Consider the following 21,349-nt stretch of genomic DNA (forward strand, 5'->3'; position numbering starts at 1 on the left):
CTCTAGTACTGCCTCAAGATGGCAAGATAATAGGGCATTTACAACCCTAATACAACACTCCAATTGATGGTGTTTGGAGTACTCTAGTAGTGCATCCAGATGGCAAGCTAATAGGGTGTTTGCAACCCTAAAACAACACTCTATTTGTACGTGTTTGGAGCACTCTAGTAGTGTTTATATACGGACAGATAATAGGGCATTTACAACACTAATAGAACACTTCTATTGGAGGTGTTGCGAGCAGTCTAGTAGTATCTTTGTACGGCAAGAAAATAGGGCATTTACAACCCTAATACAACAATCGAATCGCAGGTGTTTGGAGCAATCTATTAGAGCCTCTAGATGACAAGATAATAGGGCATTTGCAACGCTAAAACAACACTCCAATTGAAGGTGTTTGGAGAACTCTAATAGTGTTTTTTTATGGCAAGATAATAGGGCATTTACAACCTAAATACAACACTCCAATTGAAGGTGTTTGGAGCACTCTAGTACTGCCTCCAGATGGCAAGATAATAGGGCATTTACAACCCTAATACAACACTCCAATTGAATGTGTTTGGAGTATTCTAGTAGTGTTTATATACGGAAAGATAATAGGGCATTTACACCACTAATACAACACTTCTATTGAAGGTGTTGGGAGCACTCTAATAGTGTCTCTATATGGCAAGATAATAGGGCGTTTACAACCATAATACAACACTCCAATTGAAGGTGTTTGGAGCACTCTAGTAGAGCCTCCAGATGGCAAGATAATAGGGCATTTCCAACGCTAAAACAACAGTCCAATTGAAGGTCTTTGGAGCACTCCAGTAGAGTCTCCAGATGACAAGATAATATGGCATTTACAACCCTAATATAATACTCCAATTGGAGGTGTTTGGAGAACTCTAATACTGTTTCGTTACGGCAAGATAATAGGGCATTTACAACACTCCAATGGAAGGTGTTTGGAATACTATAGTAGTGCATCCAAATAGCAAGATAATAGGGCATCTGCAACCCTAAAACAACACTCCATTTAAAGGTGTTTGGAGCACTCTAGTAGAGTTTATATCCAGAAAGATAACAGGACATTTACAACACTAATACAACACTTCTATTGAAGGTGTTGGGAGCACTCTAGTAGTATCTCTCTACAGCAAGATAATAGGGCATTTACAACCATAATACAACACTCCAATTGAAGGTGCTTGGAGCACTCTAGTACTGCCTCCAGATGGAAAGATAATAGGGGATTTACAACCCTAATACAACACTCCAATTGAAGGTGTTTGGAGTAGTCTACTAGTGCCTTCAGATGGCAAGATAATAGGGCATTTCCAACCCTAATACAACACTCCAATTTAAGGTCTTTCGAGCACTCTACTAGTGTCTTCAGATGACAAGGTAATATGGCATTTACAACACTAATACAACGCTCAGTTTGAAGGTGTTTGGAGCACTCTACTAGTGTCTTCAGATAGCAAGGTAATATGGCTTTTACAACACTAATACAACACTCCATTTGAAGGCATTTGGAGCACTCTAGTAGTGTTTCTATATGGCAATATAATAGGGCATTTCCAACCCTAATACAACACTCCAATTGAAGGTGTTTGTAGCACTCTAGTTGTGCCTCCAGATGGCAAAATAATAGGTCATTTACAACCCAAATACAACACTCCAATTGAAGGTGTTTGGAGCATTCTTGTAGTGCCTCTAGGTGGCAAGATAATTGGGCATTTACAACACTAATACAACACTCCATTTGAAGGTATTTGGAGCACTCTGGTAGTGTTTCTATATGGCAAGATAATAGGGCATTTCCAACCCTAATACAACACTCCAATTGAAGGTGTTTGTAGTACTCTAGTTGTGCCTCCAGATGGCAAGATAATAGGGTATTTACAACACTAATACAACACTCCATTTGAAGGTGTCTGGAGCACTCTAGTAGTGTCTTCACATGGCAAGATAATAGGGCACTTCCAACCCTAATACAACACTCCAATAGAAGGTGTTTGGAACACTCTAGTTGTACCTCCAGATGGCAAGATAATGGGGCATTTACAACCCAAATACAACACTCCAATTGAAGGTGTTTGGAGCACTCTAGTAGTGTTTCTTTTTGGCAAGATAATAGGGCATTTACAACCCTAATACAACACTCCAATTGAAGGTGTTTCGAGCACTGTATTTCAGCCGAACCATCTAGTAAAAATTCCCAAGGGCTTGTATTTCGCACAAACAACCCTTAAATTACTTTATTTACACTTTGGTCCCTATCAATTGAACATTCTGGTAAACAACTCAGCACCATGCACTACCAACCAGCAAAGGCACGAAGGCCAATAACCAAGCACAGATCAGCACACACATTAGACCAAGACAAAACAGAGAAGGGCAAGGAACCGGACAGAACAGAACAGCACAGCCACACACAATAGGAAAGCCAAAAGTCAGAGGGTATGGCAACCCAAGCAAAGGTGAAATTAACAATCCAACCGATCCAAATTAAAATTAAGGTGCTCACTAACCCGGTTGGCAGGAAAATCACAAAGAAGAGCTTAGCAAAAGAGGTCGGTTTCCAAGTCAATAGGGCATTTACAACCGTAATATAACACTCCAGTTGAACGTGTTTGGAGAACTCTAATAGTGTTTCTTTATCGCAAGATAATATAGCATTTATAACTCCAATAGAACACTCACATTGAAGTATTTTTTAGCAGTCTAGTAGTGTCTCTATATGACAAGAGAATAGTGCATTTCCAACCCTAATACAACACTCCAATTGAAGGTGTTTGTAGTACTCTAGTTGTTCCTCCAGATGGCAAAATAATAGGGTATTTACAACACTAATACAACACTCCATTTGAAGGTGTTTGGAGCACTCTACTAGTGTCTTCACATGGCAAGATAATAGGGCACTTCCAACCCTAATACAACACTCCAATTGAAGGTGTTTGGAGTACTCTAGTTGTGCCTCCAGATGGCAAGATAATAGGGCATTTACAACCCAAATACAACACTCCAATTGAAAGTGTTTGGAGCTCTCTAATAGTGCCTTCAGATGGCAAGATAATAGGGCATTTACAACACTAATACAACACTCCATTTGAAGGTGTTTGGAGCACTCTACTAGTGTCTTCAGATGGCAAGATAATAGGGCCTTTACAACTTTAATACAACACTCCAATTGAAGGTGTTTGAAACACTCTAATAGTGTCTCTAGATGGCAAGATAATAGGGCATTTACAACCCTAATACAACGCTGCAATTGAAGGTGTTTAGAGCACTCTACTAGTGTGTCCATATGGCAAGATAATAGGGCCTTTACAACCCTAATACAACATTCCAATTGAAGGTGTTCGAAACACTGTAGTAGTGTCTCTAGATGGTAAGATAATATGTCATTTACAAGCCAAATACAACACTTCAATTGAATGTGTTTGGAGCACTATAATAGTGCCACTAGATGGCAAGATAATATGACATTTACAACACTAATACAACACTCCATTTGAAGGTGTTTGGAGCACTCTACTAGTGTCTTCAGATGGCAAGATAATAGGGCCTTTAAGACCTTAATACAACTCTTCAATTGAATGTGTTCGAAACACTCTAATAGTGTCTCTAGATGGTAAGATAATACGACATTTACAACCCTAATACAACACTCCAATTAAAGGTGTTTGGAGAACTCTAATAGTGTCTTTATATGGCAAGATAATAAGGCCTTTACAACCCTAATCCAACACTCTAATTGAAGGTGTTCGGAGTACTCCAGTGGTGTCTGTATATGACAAGATAATAGGGCATTTACAAGCCTAATACTCTAATTGAAGGTGTTCGGAGCACTCTGGTAGTGTCTCTATATGGCAAGATAATAGGGCATTTACTACCCTAATAAAACACTCCAATTGAAGGTGTTTGGAGCACTCTACTAGTGTCTCAAGATGGCAAGATAATAACATCTTTACAACCCTAATACAACACTACAATTGAAGGTGTTTGGGGTACTCTAGTAGTGTCTCTATATGGGAAGATAATATGGCATTTACATCCCTAATATAACACTTCAATTGAAGGTGTTTGGAGCACTCTAGGAGTGCCACTAGGTGGCAAGATAATAGGAAATTTACAACCCTATTTTCTTGACATCTGGAGACACTGCTAGAGTGCTCCAAACACTTTCAATTGGAGTGTTGTATTAGGGTTGTTAATACCCTAATACAACACTCTGGAGTGAAGAACAACATAATATTAGATCTACTTTATATTTTTCTTGTATAGTTTAGTTGTGAGGAGTGAAAACATGCTATTTCGCGGCTAAACATCTTTTCTTAGGGCTAGGCTATAAAAATTGTTACTCATGATGCTTTGATATATATTTTGTGTTTGATCATTGTTTAGTATTTTGTGGTTTAATATTTTTTGCACTTTATGTTCAATCTCTTTCGGTTTTGCTTTGTTATTCTAGACCGCCACTGTGATGGCCACACATGGTACTTAGTCACATTAGCCTAACCGGATCGAGAAAAGGGGGTATAAAAATACTAGATTATTGGGGGAGATCTTAACTGAAGAAGCCAATAGTCGGATCCATAAAAGTATACATGGGATTCTCAACATTTGCAAACGAATGTCGCATTGTCTTGCCTTACCATAGGGACGCCATATAGGATCAGCTGAGGGACCTAGTCAAGTAAAGGTTATGACTTTGGACTAATCACAAATCTACTTGCACTTCTCAAGTCAAGCCTTAACTAGAAGGCTTGATTAGTAGTGTGGATGAACCGTGAAAACGCCAGTCACTGTGATAGGATTAGAAACCATCTTACAACAATTAAAAACCAACTCAATCAAACCAAAGTAAGAATCAAAGCGGATTGAAGTAACAATAGTGTGCCGAAACCCTAGGAATTCACATCTCCTATTGAATATATTTTATCTTTTGATCTAGAAATACAAAGTGCATCTCTGATTCAACAACAACTCTCAAGATCTGGTTTGTCTAGCCCTTCAACAGGTCACGATTTGATAGCTCAAGATGGATAATTTTATTCCCTGTGGATCGACACTCGATTATACTACTCAATAAGATCATATGCTTATGATCTGATCAGAAGTACAAACAGATTTATAAATTTAAAAGCGTGTAACACATTTATGCTCATCAAGAATGTTAGGCTACTAAAAGACAACACGTTCAGAAGATAAGTATAGCATAGATGCATATATTGCGGTGGAGTTGTGGCCATACAAGACGGGACCGCATTAGAAATGATGATATACGTGACAGACTTGGGGTAGCACCGATTAAAGAGAAGATTTTCCAACACCGGTTGATATGGTTTGGACATCTTCAACGGAGGCCTCCTAAAGCACTGGTGCATATTGGAATTATATGGCATCAAAAACACAAGGAGAGACAAAGGTCGGCCACGATTGATATAGGACGAAGTAATAGAAAAGGACTTGAAGGAGTGGAATGTATATAAGGAGTAGGCTTCGAACAGAAGTGCGTGGAAATTAGCGATCCACGTACCAGAACCATGACCTAGTAGTAGTTGGAGATTATTTAGGAGTAGTATTATAGGTCTTAGGTCATAAGACTAGTAATTTGGAGTCAATGATGTAAGCTTAGGATTTTGACCCCCCATGATTGATAGTTTAGGTCGAATATAATTAATATTAGTATTAGTATTATTACTATTATTATTGTTACTAGTATTACTATTAGTATGCCTACTATTACTATTAGTATGCCTACTATTACTATTACTATTACTACTTTTATTATTTTTATTACTACTTTATTACTACTTATCTTGATTTTATGATTATGATTAGGTTTCACTTCTATCCTACCCCAATTTGTTTGGGACTAAAGGCTTGGTTGCTGTTATTATTGTTGGATCCAGATTTTGGTCGAATACGGATCCGAATATCCGTACCATCTAGATTGTATTGTGTTTGCATAGGACATTTTCAAGCCCATCTTGACATGGTCCGATCAAGAAGATTCACGAAGACACGAGTTAGTTAAACTATACATCACTCAAAGATGAGAAAACTCAACTTAAGAGAGGATAAGAAAGAAGATAGACACAACTCAAACAGTAATAAAATTAGGCAACCGAATTTCTAAATATTGTTGTATAAACCAATAAATGAGATATTTAGTTAGATTCAACTATAATTGTTTAGTTATCCAGCCATGAACAATATACATAACCACGCCCAAGATGATGGGAGGGTTAGGCTTTGTTACTCAAAGTACTCATACGATGCAAAACCAGAACACCGAATATGGAAAGCAACCTTTTGCACAATAGAGTTAGATCCAGCACCCAATCCGATTGATCAAACAATGAATAGATGACTATTAATATTTAACAAAGAGGTGACTATACGTGATCAATAGATGTATTTTGTGTAAGTCGATGAGACATGGAGTCAGTGGAACACTTATTCAACACATGCCCTTTAACCATGACCTTCTACAATCAGATACCTACTACCACACACATTGCCATCCGAAGGACAGATCTCAGCGTTGAACGAGCAAAGACATGCATAGATCAGTCACACAAAGAGAACAGAGGAATGTTACTCATTTCAAAATTCATATTGTGGAGGGAGAGGTGCATGCGCACAAATCTTTAAGGAGGCGGCGAAGGACATCGATGACCTTGTGGAAGTAGTTAACCCGCATATATAGGTTCACAGAGCAACATCAATATTTGTAAAATTCAAGTTTCACTAGTGGAGAACATGGAATTAGTGTCATCTGTTTTTTGAGTATTAGTGTCGAATTACAGGCGACACTAATCGGACTGATACTAATACTTATAAACGACCGACACTAAAGGTTAAGCATTAGTGTCGGCTCATTATTAATAAACCGACACTAATTAATATTAGTGTCGGATATTTATTAATAGTCCGACACTAATACTAATTAGTGTCGGTTTATTAATAATAAGCCGACATTAAATCATTATATCGACTGCTTGTTACAAGTATTATTGTCGGCCTGGGCTTGAACAGAAGCGATACCAATATTTTATTAGTGTCGGACTATTAATAGATATCCGACACTATTTGTTTTTTTTTTTTAAATAAATTTTATGATTTGGCCAGCTACCATATGTTTTTGCTGGCCTATATAAAGATATGAAATAGCAGATCCTAAATTAAACATCCCAAATAACACATCCTAAAATTAAGCATGTTTAAATTACAAAGTTCACCAAATAGTACAAAATAACACTTCCTAAATTGATTTGCTTTGAACTCCTAATACTCAAAAAAAATTTACCCCACAATGTTCACATGTATTCGATGTTTGTTCCGGTGTACTCTTTGGGGAAGTGCTGCATTTTTGAAATGATAAAAGATCAAAATTTCATATTTTTGGAGCAAGATAAATTAATTATGCATACTTTGCAAAAAAAAAAATATATATATATATATGCACATACCGTGAGGTTCGGAAAAATATCAAGGAATCGAGTTATTATGTCATACACGAATAGCATGACATAATATCCACATTCCCAACCTCCAACTTGTTGTGGGCACTGCATTAAAAAAAATTCAAATTAGAACACTATCCAAAATGTCGAAAGATACAAACATATATGAAGTCAAAAGATATGAATTATTCACATCATCTCTTTTCCATGAACAAATTTGAATTAATTACAGTTTAGTCCTCAAAAATGCAAAAACAGAGCTGCTTTAGCAACTTTATTTTGAATCACAAAAATAGAGCTGTTTTACCTTAACATTTGAACGCTTCCACCTAGTTTTTCCAGGTCCTCCGGTACATGAATCCGTTAGGAATGGGCTGTTAGAAAAGAATTCAATTGTGAGAGCGCATAAATTCGATACTTTATGGGTTGTACGAGAATTTGAAGGAAAATTTGATAAAATGCCCTTCTTTCCAAAATGATCAAACAAAATACCCATTCTCTAAAATTATTACAAAATGACGTTGTGGCCCCAGTGCTCCCCTCATTTTCCCTCCCTTCCACTTCTTCTAAGTTATTCCCTTCCTTTCTTTTCTTTTTTCTCCCTCCCACAATATAAAAAACGAAAATAATTTTTAATAAAACACAACAGAAAAGAAACATGTAACATGAATTAATAAGACTTGAAATTAAAATTGAATTAGGTCATTTTCATACGGGCATCATCAAATATAATATATGAATTAAGTAACCTGATGATGAAAGATAGAAGATATTCAAAATGACGACAAAAAATTAATTATTTGAATTATATAAATTACGACCTTGATGAGGATCCAATGGCAACTAAAATAGAACGTGCTGCATGTCCACACACTGTCAATAAGTTTGAATCATACACATTAATGTTCTTGCGTCTTTTACTCTTTTATATACAACCCTTGTATAAATAAAACTCATCTTCGTTCCATTAGAAAGTTAGATATGTCTAATACACGTAGACTAAAGTGAATAATTGTCTCAAGTGAATTACTGACAAAGATGGGTACTTGGCGCAACAGCACCAGTAGCGTACCAGCAAGAGGAGAATCAGCGGGGTGCCGTAATTTTCCATCTTTTTTCTGATCTTCGGCATGCCAACGCAATAATTTTGCTTCTTCAGCATTTGCGAACAAACGTTTGAATCTTGGTATCACAGGGAGGTACCACAATGTTTTTGCGGGAGGCCCTTTTTTCAATTTAGAATCATCACTGTTATTGTTGGTTACTTTCTTTCTTGTGTAACGTGATGTACCACATTTTGGACACTCATCAAGATCTGCATACTCATTTCTATATAATATACAATCATTTGGGCATGCATGTATTCTTTGAATTTCCAAATCTACTGGACACAGCATTTTTTTCGCTTCGTAAACATTACATGGTATTTTGTTTCCATCCGGCAACATTTCTCTTAATACTTCTAATAACGCAGTAAAACTTTTATCACTCCAGCCATTAGATGCTTTTAGATTATACAATTTTAATACACCTTGCAATTTTGTAAATTTAGTACAACCAGGATACAAACATTTTTTAGAATCTTCATACAAATTCTCAAATACATCATATTGCTTGTCATTACCAAAATCATCTTCTAAATCACGTAACATTTGATCAAAATTAACACCTTCTTCTTCAACCATATCATCATTTATATCGCCTTGCACATCACTTCCGCTATTGTAATTATGGTATTCCTGGTTCCTACTACCAGTACCAGTACCTATACCGGTTTCCAAACTCTCGCCATGCCATATCCAATGCGTAATCTTGCTTAAACCCACGGCGGATTAAATGATTCCTCACTTGGATGGGATTAGATCATTTCTGGTTATTGTTACAATCACGACAAGGACACGCCATCTTCACATTCCCATTATTTGTCATGTCTTCCATAGCAACTTTTATAAATTCATCAACACCTGTCAAATATTCATCTGAAACACGTGATGCCCTATACATCCAACTGCGGTCCATCTGCAATTATATGAAAACACAATTAACTATTTTATTTAGGGTCAAATGTTGAATTTAGTGCTTATACAGGGCCGATTTACAATCTTATCCCACTCTTTGAATACTTTGTCTCCATAGTGAACACGTGTTAGTCGCGTTTAGTATTTAAGAAAATTTTGGCAGCATTTCCCCTTAGTTCTCCAAGTATTCGGGGAACTAAGGGAAAATGCTGCCGAAATTTTCTTAAATACTAAAACGCGACTAACACAGGTTCACATCCTAATTAAGACAAAATATTCAAAGAGCAGTCCCAAAACGGGGACTATTCAAAATTAATCTCTATTGGATTAATTTTGAATGGGTATCATGACCTAAAGGCATTAATAATTCGGTTATGGCTCATAAGACAATACTTTAGCTCCATACCTACCAACTATACATACATTTATCATAATACACATTCATGCACCAAAATTAAACATGAGTTTCATATTATACTTACAATTTTTTTGGATGCCGGATCGAGTGACATGAAGATCGAGATCGTCATACCAAATCTCTCAAAATTATAGCACCAATTTCTTTTATAAATCTCCTAAAATTGAAATTTTGTAATTAATTTGTTGTTAGTAAAACAAACAGTATGTATATTTTTATTCAATTATCATAATTTCCATCTAATTTTTTAAAACTAAGTACAATTTTAATACCTAAGGAACAAAGGGAAATTGCTATTTTCTCAAATGATTCATTATGGTCCCTGCACTTTGCATAATCTTTTTAGAGTGAGTCTATGGTACTATGCATATCACGGGTTGGTCCGTGTTATGGCTCAATATTCGAGTTTTCAAAATTCTAATGGTCAATCCGAACCGTTCATCTTGTTCTCCATATTAATATGTGTTTGGAGACCAAATTGTACATTTTTTGAAATTTTTTTACTATTTTTTTATATTTTTTGAAAATCACTGTTTTCGGATGGTCCAGAAATTTCAGATCAAGTGATTTTCTAAATATCTAAAAAAATAGTAAAAAATTTTCAAAAAATGTACAATTTGGTCTCCAAACACATATTAATATGGAGAACAAGATGAACGGTTCGGATTGACCATTAGAATTTTGAAAACTCGAATATTGAGCCATAACACGGACCAACCCGTGATATGCGTAGTACCATAGACTCACTCATCTTTTTATTTCAAAGTTCAGCACTTTGTATTAACTGTTACGCATCAACTCAATTACCTCAGAATATACCCCATATGAATCAATAATTAACATCAAGCACTGGAAAATGTTTGAGGAAGGTCCAAGGTTTAGAAGTGAAAACCAATTATATTTGGCTCATCATACAAAATTGTTCCTGAACATCAAAAAATATACAAAGTCGAACTTACAATGCAGAAAATGCAGTGGAGAGAGATCAAAGTGCAGAAAATGAAAAAATCTCAGTGATTCGCGTATAGAGACAACAGTTGAGAGAGAGCTCAGCGTGGCTTGTTTCTGTTCATCTTAAAACCTAGCCAGAAACAGATATAAATTATATTATTAGTGTCGGCCGTTCTAATTACCTGATACTAACACTTAGTGTTGGCTAATAATAATCAACCGACACTAATACCCAACAATTAGTGTCGGCTGTTAAACTTTAGCTGATACTAATACTTAGTGTCAGCTCAATATAATTAACCGACACGAATTGTATCATCTTAGTGTCGGCTGTTTATAAACAGTCGACACTAAGTTTTAGTATCGGGTAATAAGAAAGAGCCGACACCAAGTTTTAGTATCGGGTAATAAGAAAGAGCCAACACTAATTGTCCCATATTAGTGTCGGCTGATTAAAAATAGCCGACACTAAGTTATTAGTGTCTGTCTTTAACGTTTAGCCGACACTAATGAAGCGACACTAATTGTGGATTCTCCACTAGTGTTTCTTTTTGTTTATTGTTTTCGGTACCTCTTTGATTGTGGTTTGTTTTTCTTTTTTTGACAAAAGTAGGGAGGCCCACAAGTTTCATTTATTGAACTTAAAAAAAATGTATTACAAAAGCAGATATCTGATACAGATGTTCTGAAACAAACTAAAAAATTAAGCCTAACACAGTGGCAACTACATACCAGTATATAATGTTCTACAGAATAATTGTGTTTTTATTTGCTGTTCCTCAAATGTTTTTTGTTTTCTGTTCCTAAAATGTTTTCAGCGCAATTAGTTTAATTTCAATGGTAGTTATTAAACTCTTTCAACTTTTATATCCATTAAGAGCATCTCTATCACATAAACTCATTAGAAATTAAAAACAGTTATTTGGAAATAGGCATACTCTTAATTTCTAACAGGCATCTCCATCCCAGAAACTCATTAGAAGTTAAAAACAGTAGGAAGAGAGGGGGGACAATTCTGACAACAAATAAGATCAATTTTCTTGACAATACCCTTAACGGGTATACCCTACCCTACCCGCCCGTGCCCGCCGCCCGGGGTACCCGTGCCCGAGCCCGGGTATGGGTCGGGTACTCGGGTACGCGGGTAAGGGCAAAAACCGGACCGGACCCGGTTTTTTTTATCAATACCCGACCATACCCTACCCGACTATACCCGTACCCGACTACCCGAGTACCCGTACCCGTATACCCGTATACCCGACCACTGTTCATGCCATTTCAAAATTCAAATTTTGTATTTTTTTTTCCCCCCAAAAAAATCAGAAAAAAATCAGAAAAAAACCAGAAAAAACCAGAAAAAAACCAGAAAAAACCAGAAAAAAACCAACAAAAAAAACAAAAACAAAAAAACCAGAAAAAAAACAGCAAAAAAAAAAAATGCAAAAAAAAAAAAAAAAAAACGTACCCGCCTACCCGTACCCGTACCCGCCCTACCCGTCAAGGGTACACGGGTACGGGTATAGGACGGGTAGGGTATGATTTTTCAAAAATATACCCGACCATACCCGTACCCGAATACCCTTGTACCCGTACCCGAGACGTACCCGTACCCATCCCGGGTATACCCGAGGTACCCGTACCCGCCCGACCATTAATACCCTATCCAGCGTAACTTTAGAAATCAATTTCTTATTAAAAATACTTTTAAGAATAATTGCTAAATGAGCAATTCACTTACATCCCTTAAATTTAATTAAAAATTGCCATGTCAAATTAGAAATTGGGATAATTTCTAGGATGGATTTGACCTACATTTTTTCTCAAAAAATAAAAAAAAATTTATCCTAACAGTCATCTTCAAACAATTTATGTTTATATGGGTTTGCCAATTCTTAGTTGTTTCCAAATTAATCGATTTCAAAATACACAACCTTTGGTACTTCGTTAGTAGACTGGCAACGGCCAAACAGGATCAGCCCAAAGTTCAAAGTTCAATGGAGCCATTCGGCATCAAGATATTAAGAGCGAAGGATTATAAGCTTAAGAAGTATTAAAGAACCAATGTCCAGTTGTTTTAATCCGTGAGTGAAAGCTAAAGAAACTAAAGAAATAAATAAAAGTGCCTTAAAGTCCAAACAAAGGATTAAAATTCAAACAAAAGGATGCTAAAAGAGATCATGTTAATCCGCACTAAAGAACCGTTATTTAGCAAGATTAAGCGGCTAAGAAAGTGATCTTAAGGAGGCTTAATCCTTTGTTGCCGAACGGCAATGTTACAAAGCACCTAGTAGGGTATATTATGAAAACGACCAAACTAAAATAGCTAAGAACTCGATAATACATCTAGCTAGCATTGTATTAGGATTGCAGGCTATTAGAATTCTTGTCACCTGTCCGAGTAACTAAATTTTGGGATTACATCAACAGGAATAAAGTGGTTGTAATCTACATTGAAAGAAACTTGATCAAAATTATACTCAAAAGTTATGACGAAAAAAAAAATGATGAAAAAAAGATGATAATTAACAAGCATCAAACAACAGAATCTTTTAATTAAAGAACATAGCTTCCTTTGTTGAGCGTCACTTGATTCTTTCATTTTTATCCTTGGCAGCACTGACGAAAATTCTTATATTACAACAGAGTTTCTAAGAAAATACGAGGAAGCACTTCATGGACCGAAATATCCAACAGCTCGGGATTCCTAAACAAGATAAAAAAAAAAGTATATATTGATCATTCAATATAGAGATTGTTAATCAGGTTTTGACAATGAACCATCCCTGTTTTATGGTTTTTTGATACGACCAAAATTTTCAATTTTACGATGAAAGCTTCAAATGACAAATCAAATGCCCTTTTTGGCAAGCAAGGCTCAAAAAGTCATCAACTATGACATTTTATTTCTGAATTCTTCTGCAACCTAGGGTTAATTGCACAAAATTTAGTATATGACAGCAAGGTGCCTGTATAGAATGTTTCTTTATAGGAATAATTTCACAAATACCACTGCAACACACCAAAGTATCATATATACCCCTCAAAAGTAACATGTATAGCACGGCCTAGTAGATTATGCAAATATCTCATATCGTCCCTCCCTATCATAAATACTATTTCAAGTATCCTGCATCCAATCTTAACCAAAAGAAGCTAACCTAACCCCGTGTTCAATTTTTACCTGATCTTAAGTGATAATAATTAGAGGTACTGTTAGATACCACAAGGAAACTAGTTGGGGCATATTTTATGATTCTCATTTTGCAATGACATCAATTATGCTTTGATACCTATAGTCTACAATTTTGCAATGAAACCACTACACAAGTTTAAAAAATATATATATAATTTCAGGTGTACCACTCAAAATTTCAAAATTACATATTTCCCCTTCTAAACATCGTAGTATCATATTTACCCTTCTAAATTTCAAAAACTCACAAATTTACCCATTTTATTGTTCTTCCTATCAAAACTCATTTAAAATTTATATAATACCCATTCTACCTTTTATTAACAAATAAAACCAGGATACATTTTTTAATAGGTACTTTATAAAATTAAAATGAGTTTTGATAGAAAATGCAATAAAATGGGTAAATTTGTGAGTTTTTGAAATTTAGAAGGGTTATGATATTATGAAGTTTAGAGGGGGGGAATTTGTAATTTCAAAGTTTTTGAGGGGTATACATGAAATTCCCACAAAAAAATATGTAGGACTGAACATGTTACCAACACAGCATTAGAGAAAGAGAGAGAGAGAGGGGACTGGGGAACTGTACTTGCACAAAGTGCGGCCTTTCTCTGAGGAGCTAGGCACAAACCACTGTTTTCGAAGAACTGACGACTCAAACTGCACAAAAAAACCATCACTCTGAGATAGCTTCCATTTTCTTGATCCCTGTCCTTTCCACACCTATATATACCACATAATTTCAATTAGTATGTGCTTATTGATTCAAATAAGAGTATTTGTTCTCTAGAAAAAAACATATATAACATCTAGAATTAATACCATATATGCGCCTATTAATTACAAAAAATCATGTATAGGTGCAATAAATAAGTAACATCAATGCAAACTTTTCTAAAGGATCTAAAATCAATTATGTTCCTCCTAGTTTTTCAATTTAACACGTACAGAATGTATGACTGATTCATATATATATGCCGCCATGAATAACCAAAATCGTATGATTATATGATGCTATATAAGGAAAAAAATATTGCATATTAGCAGTACCATTCAAAAGCATAGGGAAATCACTTATGCTCCTCCCTCAGTTAATTTACCTAAAACTACCCCTCACTTGTTCAAACCTAGCCATTTAAAATCATACAAAAGATACCTGTGGATAGGATATATCGCTTTTTGGGGCAACCATACAAGCAGCCTTGGAGTTAGAATCCACTGCATATTTTCTTAAATATGTGTAACATTCGGCATGTGTATCTGGAGATTTAAAAGCCTATAAACAAGCAATATTAAAATAAGTTAGATAGTAGCCCATGTCCAGTCAGCAGAAAGTGACCTGACATCTGGATACCTACAAAATCTGGCCAACCAGACCCAAATTGACAGATACGTAACCTCACGGTACCTATATAAGTAGCAAAATATGCGCGAAGTTTGTCATCCCCAGAAATTCCATTGCTGCATGACTGTGTGACTAGGCCACTAAGGTAGGGATGTAAATACATGATGGGCCGTGGCTAGTCACACCTGTGACTTGGGTCACGTGCCATGCCATGACCAAATTGGTATGGACGGTCACCGCACGTTAGTCATGCCATGACCACAAGTGTAGTGCCCAAACACGACTGGTCACATTTAAGTTAGATTAATCAAAATCCTGATCACATGTGACTTGGGTGACCACGTGCCGTGCCAATTTCCTGAAGGATGGCCACGTCACATGAATGGTAACGGCACGGGACACATGAGTCATGTGCCTGGTCACGGGATGACTATTTAACATCCCTACAGTAAAGCCACATCTAGACAAACCTTGGAATATAATATTCTAAACTGAGTGAAGTTATGGTACTATAAATAGCACGGATAGGTCTACTTGTAGACATGATCTCCATCTGAAAATGTACTTGTAGACTAAATTTTATATATTTTAGAATTTCTTTTACTATTTTTTAGATATGTAGAAACTCACTACTTTTGAATGGTCTAGAATCTTTAGATCAAGTGATTTTCTACCTATCTAAACAAATAGTTAAAAAATTATAAAAATTATAAATTTTGATTGACAAGTACATTTTCATTTGGTGATCATGTTGAACAGTTCAGATTGACTGTTTGGACTTTAAAAATGGAGATATTGATCCATAGAACAGACCAATCCGCGCTATGCATAGTATCATAGCCTCACTCTTAAAAACTTTGATAAAAGCAAAAGCTTATACTTGGGTAGAACATAATATATGACATAGCATTAGAATAAAAACACCCCCTTTTTATCAGTACCTGGTCAATCTTAACCACTGGTGCATATACCGTCGTGTCGGTTTTATCTTTATCGAGGAGAAAATTAACCCTTGGAAGGACTGTTGAGGTCTCGTGCCATGATTTTATGGCTGCCTCTATTACCTCTATTACAAAGGAGAACATTTCTTCTGATCTATCCTTGTCTCCACACTTCTCATTCTTAAAATAAAAAATAAACAAAAAAACAACAGCAAATGGCATCACAAACAAAGCATGAGCATTGTAATTAAACTTCATATGAAACTGACTGTAAAAAGCAAATAAACAATCAAAAGAACTGAAAAATGTGATATACAGCCCACCTTTTCCCTGGTTTACTTCAAAATATGACCAAGTATACTTCATTCATCACTGTTAATTTATCTCCATACGAAGGGCAATGCAGAGCAACTTATATTTTTTGTACAGATTCAAAAGAAGGGCAAATATTTAATATAGGGGAAGGATCACTTATTTTTGGCAGATTAGTTATAAGGTTCAAATCAGAAATTACATTTATAGGTATATTGTTGGATATACAGATAATGTACCATTAAAATTTCATGAAATTAGAGTGTTATTTGTTGATGCATCAAGGAGCGTTTATCTCATATCATTGAAATTTCAAATCACTAAATGAACGTACAACATGCACCAAATCTCAACATGCACCAGATAATCCTATAATGTTGAATATCAAATTTAAAGTTTACTTTTGATGATAGTCAAGATCACAAGATATAATTCCACATTTTACATGTGCATTCTGATATTTCTCTTTCTGAAGGAGAAAATGCAATATGTTTTCTTTTAATGTGAAACTGTTCCTACTCATCTATGGTATCCGAATAACTATTCAGGGTTAGTATACCCATAGTAGGTATATATTTTTACATGGATGCATGCACGATAGATATATATGAAATAGGCAAACACTTAATACGAACCAAAACATCCAATAGCACACAACATATTCAATGAACTACATTTATATCTGTAAATAGTAGACTAAAAGGTTTGTTTAATGCAAATGGAACAAAAAGCATGGTGTAAGAGGTTTTTGGGATCTTATGTGGCCAAAGTCTAGAACATCTTAGTTCCTTTTGACCTCTTTTGATGAGACTCTCCTTAATATTATTTATACATAGCCACACTGAATAAAATTCTTTACAGTTTTAACCTTGCTTTTGTAAGAATTGTACTTTTGTAATAACTGTTACATCCCAAAAATAATAAAAAGCATGAGTACGTAAAATGTATCACGTGCTATGACTTTGGAAAAATAATATACTATCAAATTTGAATTGCATCACATAAAAAAATATATCGGTATTTATACAAAATGGCCTATCAGAAGCTCACCAGCTCGGATTTGAACGGTTCAAAAGGTTTTGAAATGTCAATATTAGATCGCAAGTTCTCAACTTCAACAGCACGTTTCTTTTCTCTTGCAAGTTGATTCAGACGCTTTATTTTCTTGGATACTTCTAGATTTTGAGGGTTGTACTTCAGTGCCTCTTGATATGCACTTATTGCCTGAAATTTGAAAACCAACAACAGCAAAAGAAGCATTTAACGGGGCATATAGCTACAAAAAAGGTGTAATCATGTTGCTATATAAAAAGTTTATTATATTATACCAAGAGTGAGGCTAAGCATAGCACAGATTGGTTCGTACTATGGGCTCATATCTCAATTTTTAAAGTTTAAATAGTCAGTCTGAATCATTCAACATGATCTTCATATGAAAATATACTTGCAATCTAAATTTAACATTTTTTTAGAATTGTTCTACTAATTTTTTAGATAGGTAAGGAAATCACTACTTTATAGTCCAGAATCTTAATATCAGGTGATTTTCTACCTATCTAAAATAATATTAAAAATATTTCTATAAAATTATATAAAATGTAGTCTCCAAGTAAATTTTCATATAAAAATCATGTTGAACAGTTTGGATCGACTATTTTAATTTTAAAAATGAAAATATGAATCCATAGTATGGATGTATGTACACATTGCAAAGTACCATCACCTCACTTGTATACTAAACATCATTGCGCACATTTAACAAATTGCAATGGCTAGAGAACAACTAACAAGAGTACAGTTAAAAGAAAAAATATAACTCACATCATCATAGCGCTCCATAGCCTCCAGAACAGAGCCTTTCCTAAAGTATCCCTACAATACAATTTTATCATTTAATGATTACTCAAGTCTTCAGAATAAAGTGTGGATGGCAATAATAGGTAGCTTGGCAATATTTCTTAATTTTCATATATTTATCTTTTGAATTGGGCTATTGTGCTTTGCAAATTAAAGAGGTTTTAATTTGCGCCCATATCTCTATTTTCAAAGTTCAAATAGGCGATCCGAACATTCAACATAATCTTCATTTTAAAATGTGCTTGAAGAGCAAATTACACATTTTAGGAAAAGAATTTACTATTTTATTCTGATAGGTAGAAAATCACAGTTTTTCAGAAAATTCTGAACCATAAAAAAACAGTGATTTTGTACCTATAAAAAATAGCAAAAAATTTCCAAAAAATATAAAATTTGGCCTTCAAGCACATTTTAATAAGGAGATCATATTGAGCGGTTCGGATCGACTGTTTGGACTTTCAAATCGCAAAATGTGGGCACAAATTAAAACAAAGGCTTTAATTTGCAAAGTATATTTTTCCTTAGCATTCACTTCTATTTTGTTCATTATATGTGAGCGAGTCTATGGTTTAATGCATAGCGCAGATTGGTCCATACTACAGATCAATATTTTCGTTTTCAAAATCCTATCAGTTGATACAAACTGTTCAACATGATCTTTATATGAATTTGTACTTGCAAACTAAATTTATATTTTTTACAATTTATTTACTATTTTTTTATATAGGTAGAAAATCACTGTTTTTGGATGGTCCAGAATGTTCAAATCAAGTGATTTTCTAATATTTAAAAAAATAGTAAAAGAATTCTAAGAAAGATAAAATTCAATCTGCAAGTACATATTTATATGGATATCATGTTGAATGGTTCGGATCGACCGTTAGGACTTTCAAAACGAAGATATGAGTCCATAGCATGTTCCAATATGCTCTATGCATAGTACCATAGCCTCACTCTTATATTGTTTATTCATTGTGAAAAATTTGTACAAGCTCACTACTTCCTATTGCGACAGTATAACAGCAAAATTGCATAGAAGAGGCAATGCTATACCTTCTCCCATTGCGGATTTAGTGAAACAGTCATCTCAGCATCTGCCAGTGCTTTGTTTAACTTAACTAAATGAAGGAACGCAGCTGCTCGATTACTGTCAATGCAAAAATTAGACAAAATTAGACAAAATCATTACAAATTAAACCTAGAAAGAGAGTATAGTAGTAGGGAACCTATAAAGAGTGGGGTTGTTGGGTTCGAGTTTGATCGCTTGAGTGTAGGTGGCGGCGGCTTTGAGGTAGTTCCCGGCCTTGAACAGCTCGTTACCTTGATCCTTGAGCGCCGATGCGCCTCCGCCGCCGTTGGTGGAGGTGGCGCCACCCGGTTCCGCCATGAGCAACCCTAGCTAGGGTTTTAGATTTGGTTGGGTTTGTGTTGGGTTAGATTATGAGCACTTCTTCACAGACTCACAGTACATTCGACAAAGCAAAATGAGCCTGAGAAAGGGTAAATATTTTAACTGAGTAGCTTTCGCTACATACAGACCACGAAGTATATCCTCGCTGTTTTGATTGTATAATTTTGTGCTGCACGAAGATAAAAGTGTTCTGTTCATATCTTTATCAAATGTTAATGACAGTACTGTAGAGGATAGTTAGTTTATACAAATATTATGCGACAACTTCACTTTAGTTATGGCCCAAAATTATTTTGGTATGAAAATTAGGCCCAAAATAACTATTACCTTTCTTCAAGCCCAAAATATTTGGGCTTTGAAATATCAAAATCTTATACAACTTAGAACTTACTCTGCGTATCGTTCAAATTCTATATATGAACAGCAACTGATTTTTTTTTCATCTACGATAACACTTTATTGATAAACAAGTTTGAACAGGGGAAATTGTTTGTAGACTTCTTATTTTTAACCTGATTTATTATTAAATTTCATAATTTTTGCATACATTAATACTTTTCAACTTTTTTTATAAAATAAAATTACATTGAATAGGGTTAAAATGCACCATTTGTATTGTGCCTCAATTATATTCCACATTTCTATCTCCATTTTCAAAATTCAAACAATCGATCCAAACCACTCAGCATGATCTCCATATTAAAATGTGCTTAGAGACAAAATTTCATCTTTTTTAGAAAAAAATCATATTTTTTAGAAAAAATTTACTATTTTTTTAGATAGATACAAAATCATTGTTTATGAACTATCCAAAAACAGTGCTTATATATCTATCTAAAAAATTAGTAAAAAGTTTCCAAAAAATATAAAATTTGGTCTCTAAGTATATTTTAAGATGGATATCATGTTGAGCAGTTCGGATCGACTATCTGAACTTTGAAAACAAAGATAGAGATATGAGATATAATTAGAGTACAAATTAAACTAATGGTGTATTTTAACTCTAGTCAATTGCATTACACTTTATTATTCAGTTTCCTCTAATTCCAATTTTCTAGCTTTTTTTTTTTCTCTGATTGCTTCATACTAAGCTGGAATGGATAGTTCCATTTTGAAAGTAACAGGAGAAGAACCCCCTCTATTTGGCTTTTAATTTTATTTATTTATTTTTAGTTTCTAGAGGGGATGGGGATTTAATTAGATCACATTCAAAGTATGAACAAGACAAGAGATAGGGGGAGATATTATTGTTGTCAACTCAGGCAGCGTTATTGCGTTAACCACCAATGCATCCCTAATAAAGTGAAACCCAAAACAAGACAACCTCCTGTGCCACCAACTCTGTTACGAATTGTATAACGAGTCATACAATATATCATCAAATGGAATGCGTTTAGTTAGTTCAATATATAGCCATTGATTGGAAGAATAAGTTTT

The 21,349-nt window shown here is 34.9% G+C and overlaps 1 protein-coding gene and 1 long non-coding RNA gene across 2 annotated transcripts; both read right to left on the minus strand.

The window, feature by feature from the left end:
• Positions 1 to 7,296: 7,296 nt before the first annotated feature.
• On the minus strand, positions 7,297 to 7,839 carry LOC144544943 (uncharacterized). Its single transcript, XR_013508367.1, has 3 exons — positions 7,774 to 7,839; positions 7,473 to 7,571; positions 7,297 to 7,364 (listed from the first exon to the last, which is right to left on the minus strand). It is a non-coding gene; the product is annotated as an uncharacterized LOC144544943 (long non-coding RNA).
• A 5,516-nt stretch (positions 7,840 to 13,355) lies between these two features.
• TPR3 (Tetratricopeptide repeat (TPR)-like superfamily protein) lies at positions 13,356 to 20,072 on the minus strand. Its single transcript, XM_078293696.1, has 8 exons — positions 19,728 to 20,072; positions 19,555 to 19,648; positions 18,466 to 18,516; positions 17,695 to 17,868; positions 16,333 to 16,512; positions 15,203 to 15,322; positions 14,636 to 14,769; positions 13,356 to 13,557 (listed from the first exon to the last, which is right to left on the minus strand). The coding sequence occupies exons 1-8, from the start codon at positions 19,886 to 19,888 to the stop codon at positions 13,488 to 13,490; spliced, it is 984 nt and encodes a 327-aa protein (XP_078149822.1). The 5' UTR covers positions 19,889 to 20,072; the 3' UTR covers positions 13,356 to 13,487.
• Positions 20,073 to 21,349: the final 1,277 nt, after the last annotated feature.

Source organism: Carex rostrata, chromosome 27 (assembly GCF_964058835.1).
Source record: "Carex rostrata chromosome 27, lpCarRost1.2, whole genome shotgun sequence".
NCBI lineage: Eukaryota > Viridiplantae > Streptophyta > Magnoliopsida > Poales > Cyperaceae > Carex > Carex rostrata.

Coding starts and splice junctions, on each gene's coding strand:
- TPR3 (XM_078293696.1), bottom strand. CDS start 19,888: ATGGCGGAACCGGGTGGCGCCACCTCCACCAACGGCGGCGGAGGCGCA. Junction 18,517..19,554: donor TAAATCCGCAATGGGAGAAG/GTATAGCATTGC, acceptor ATTGTATTGTAG/GGATACTTTAGGAAAGGCTC. Junction 14,770..15,202: donor GCGATATATCCTATCCACAG/GTATCTTTTGTA, acceptor TGGTATATATAG/GTGTGGAAAGGACAGGGATC.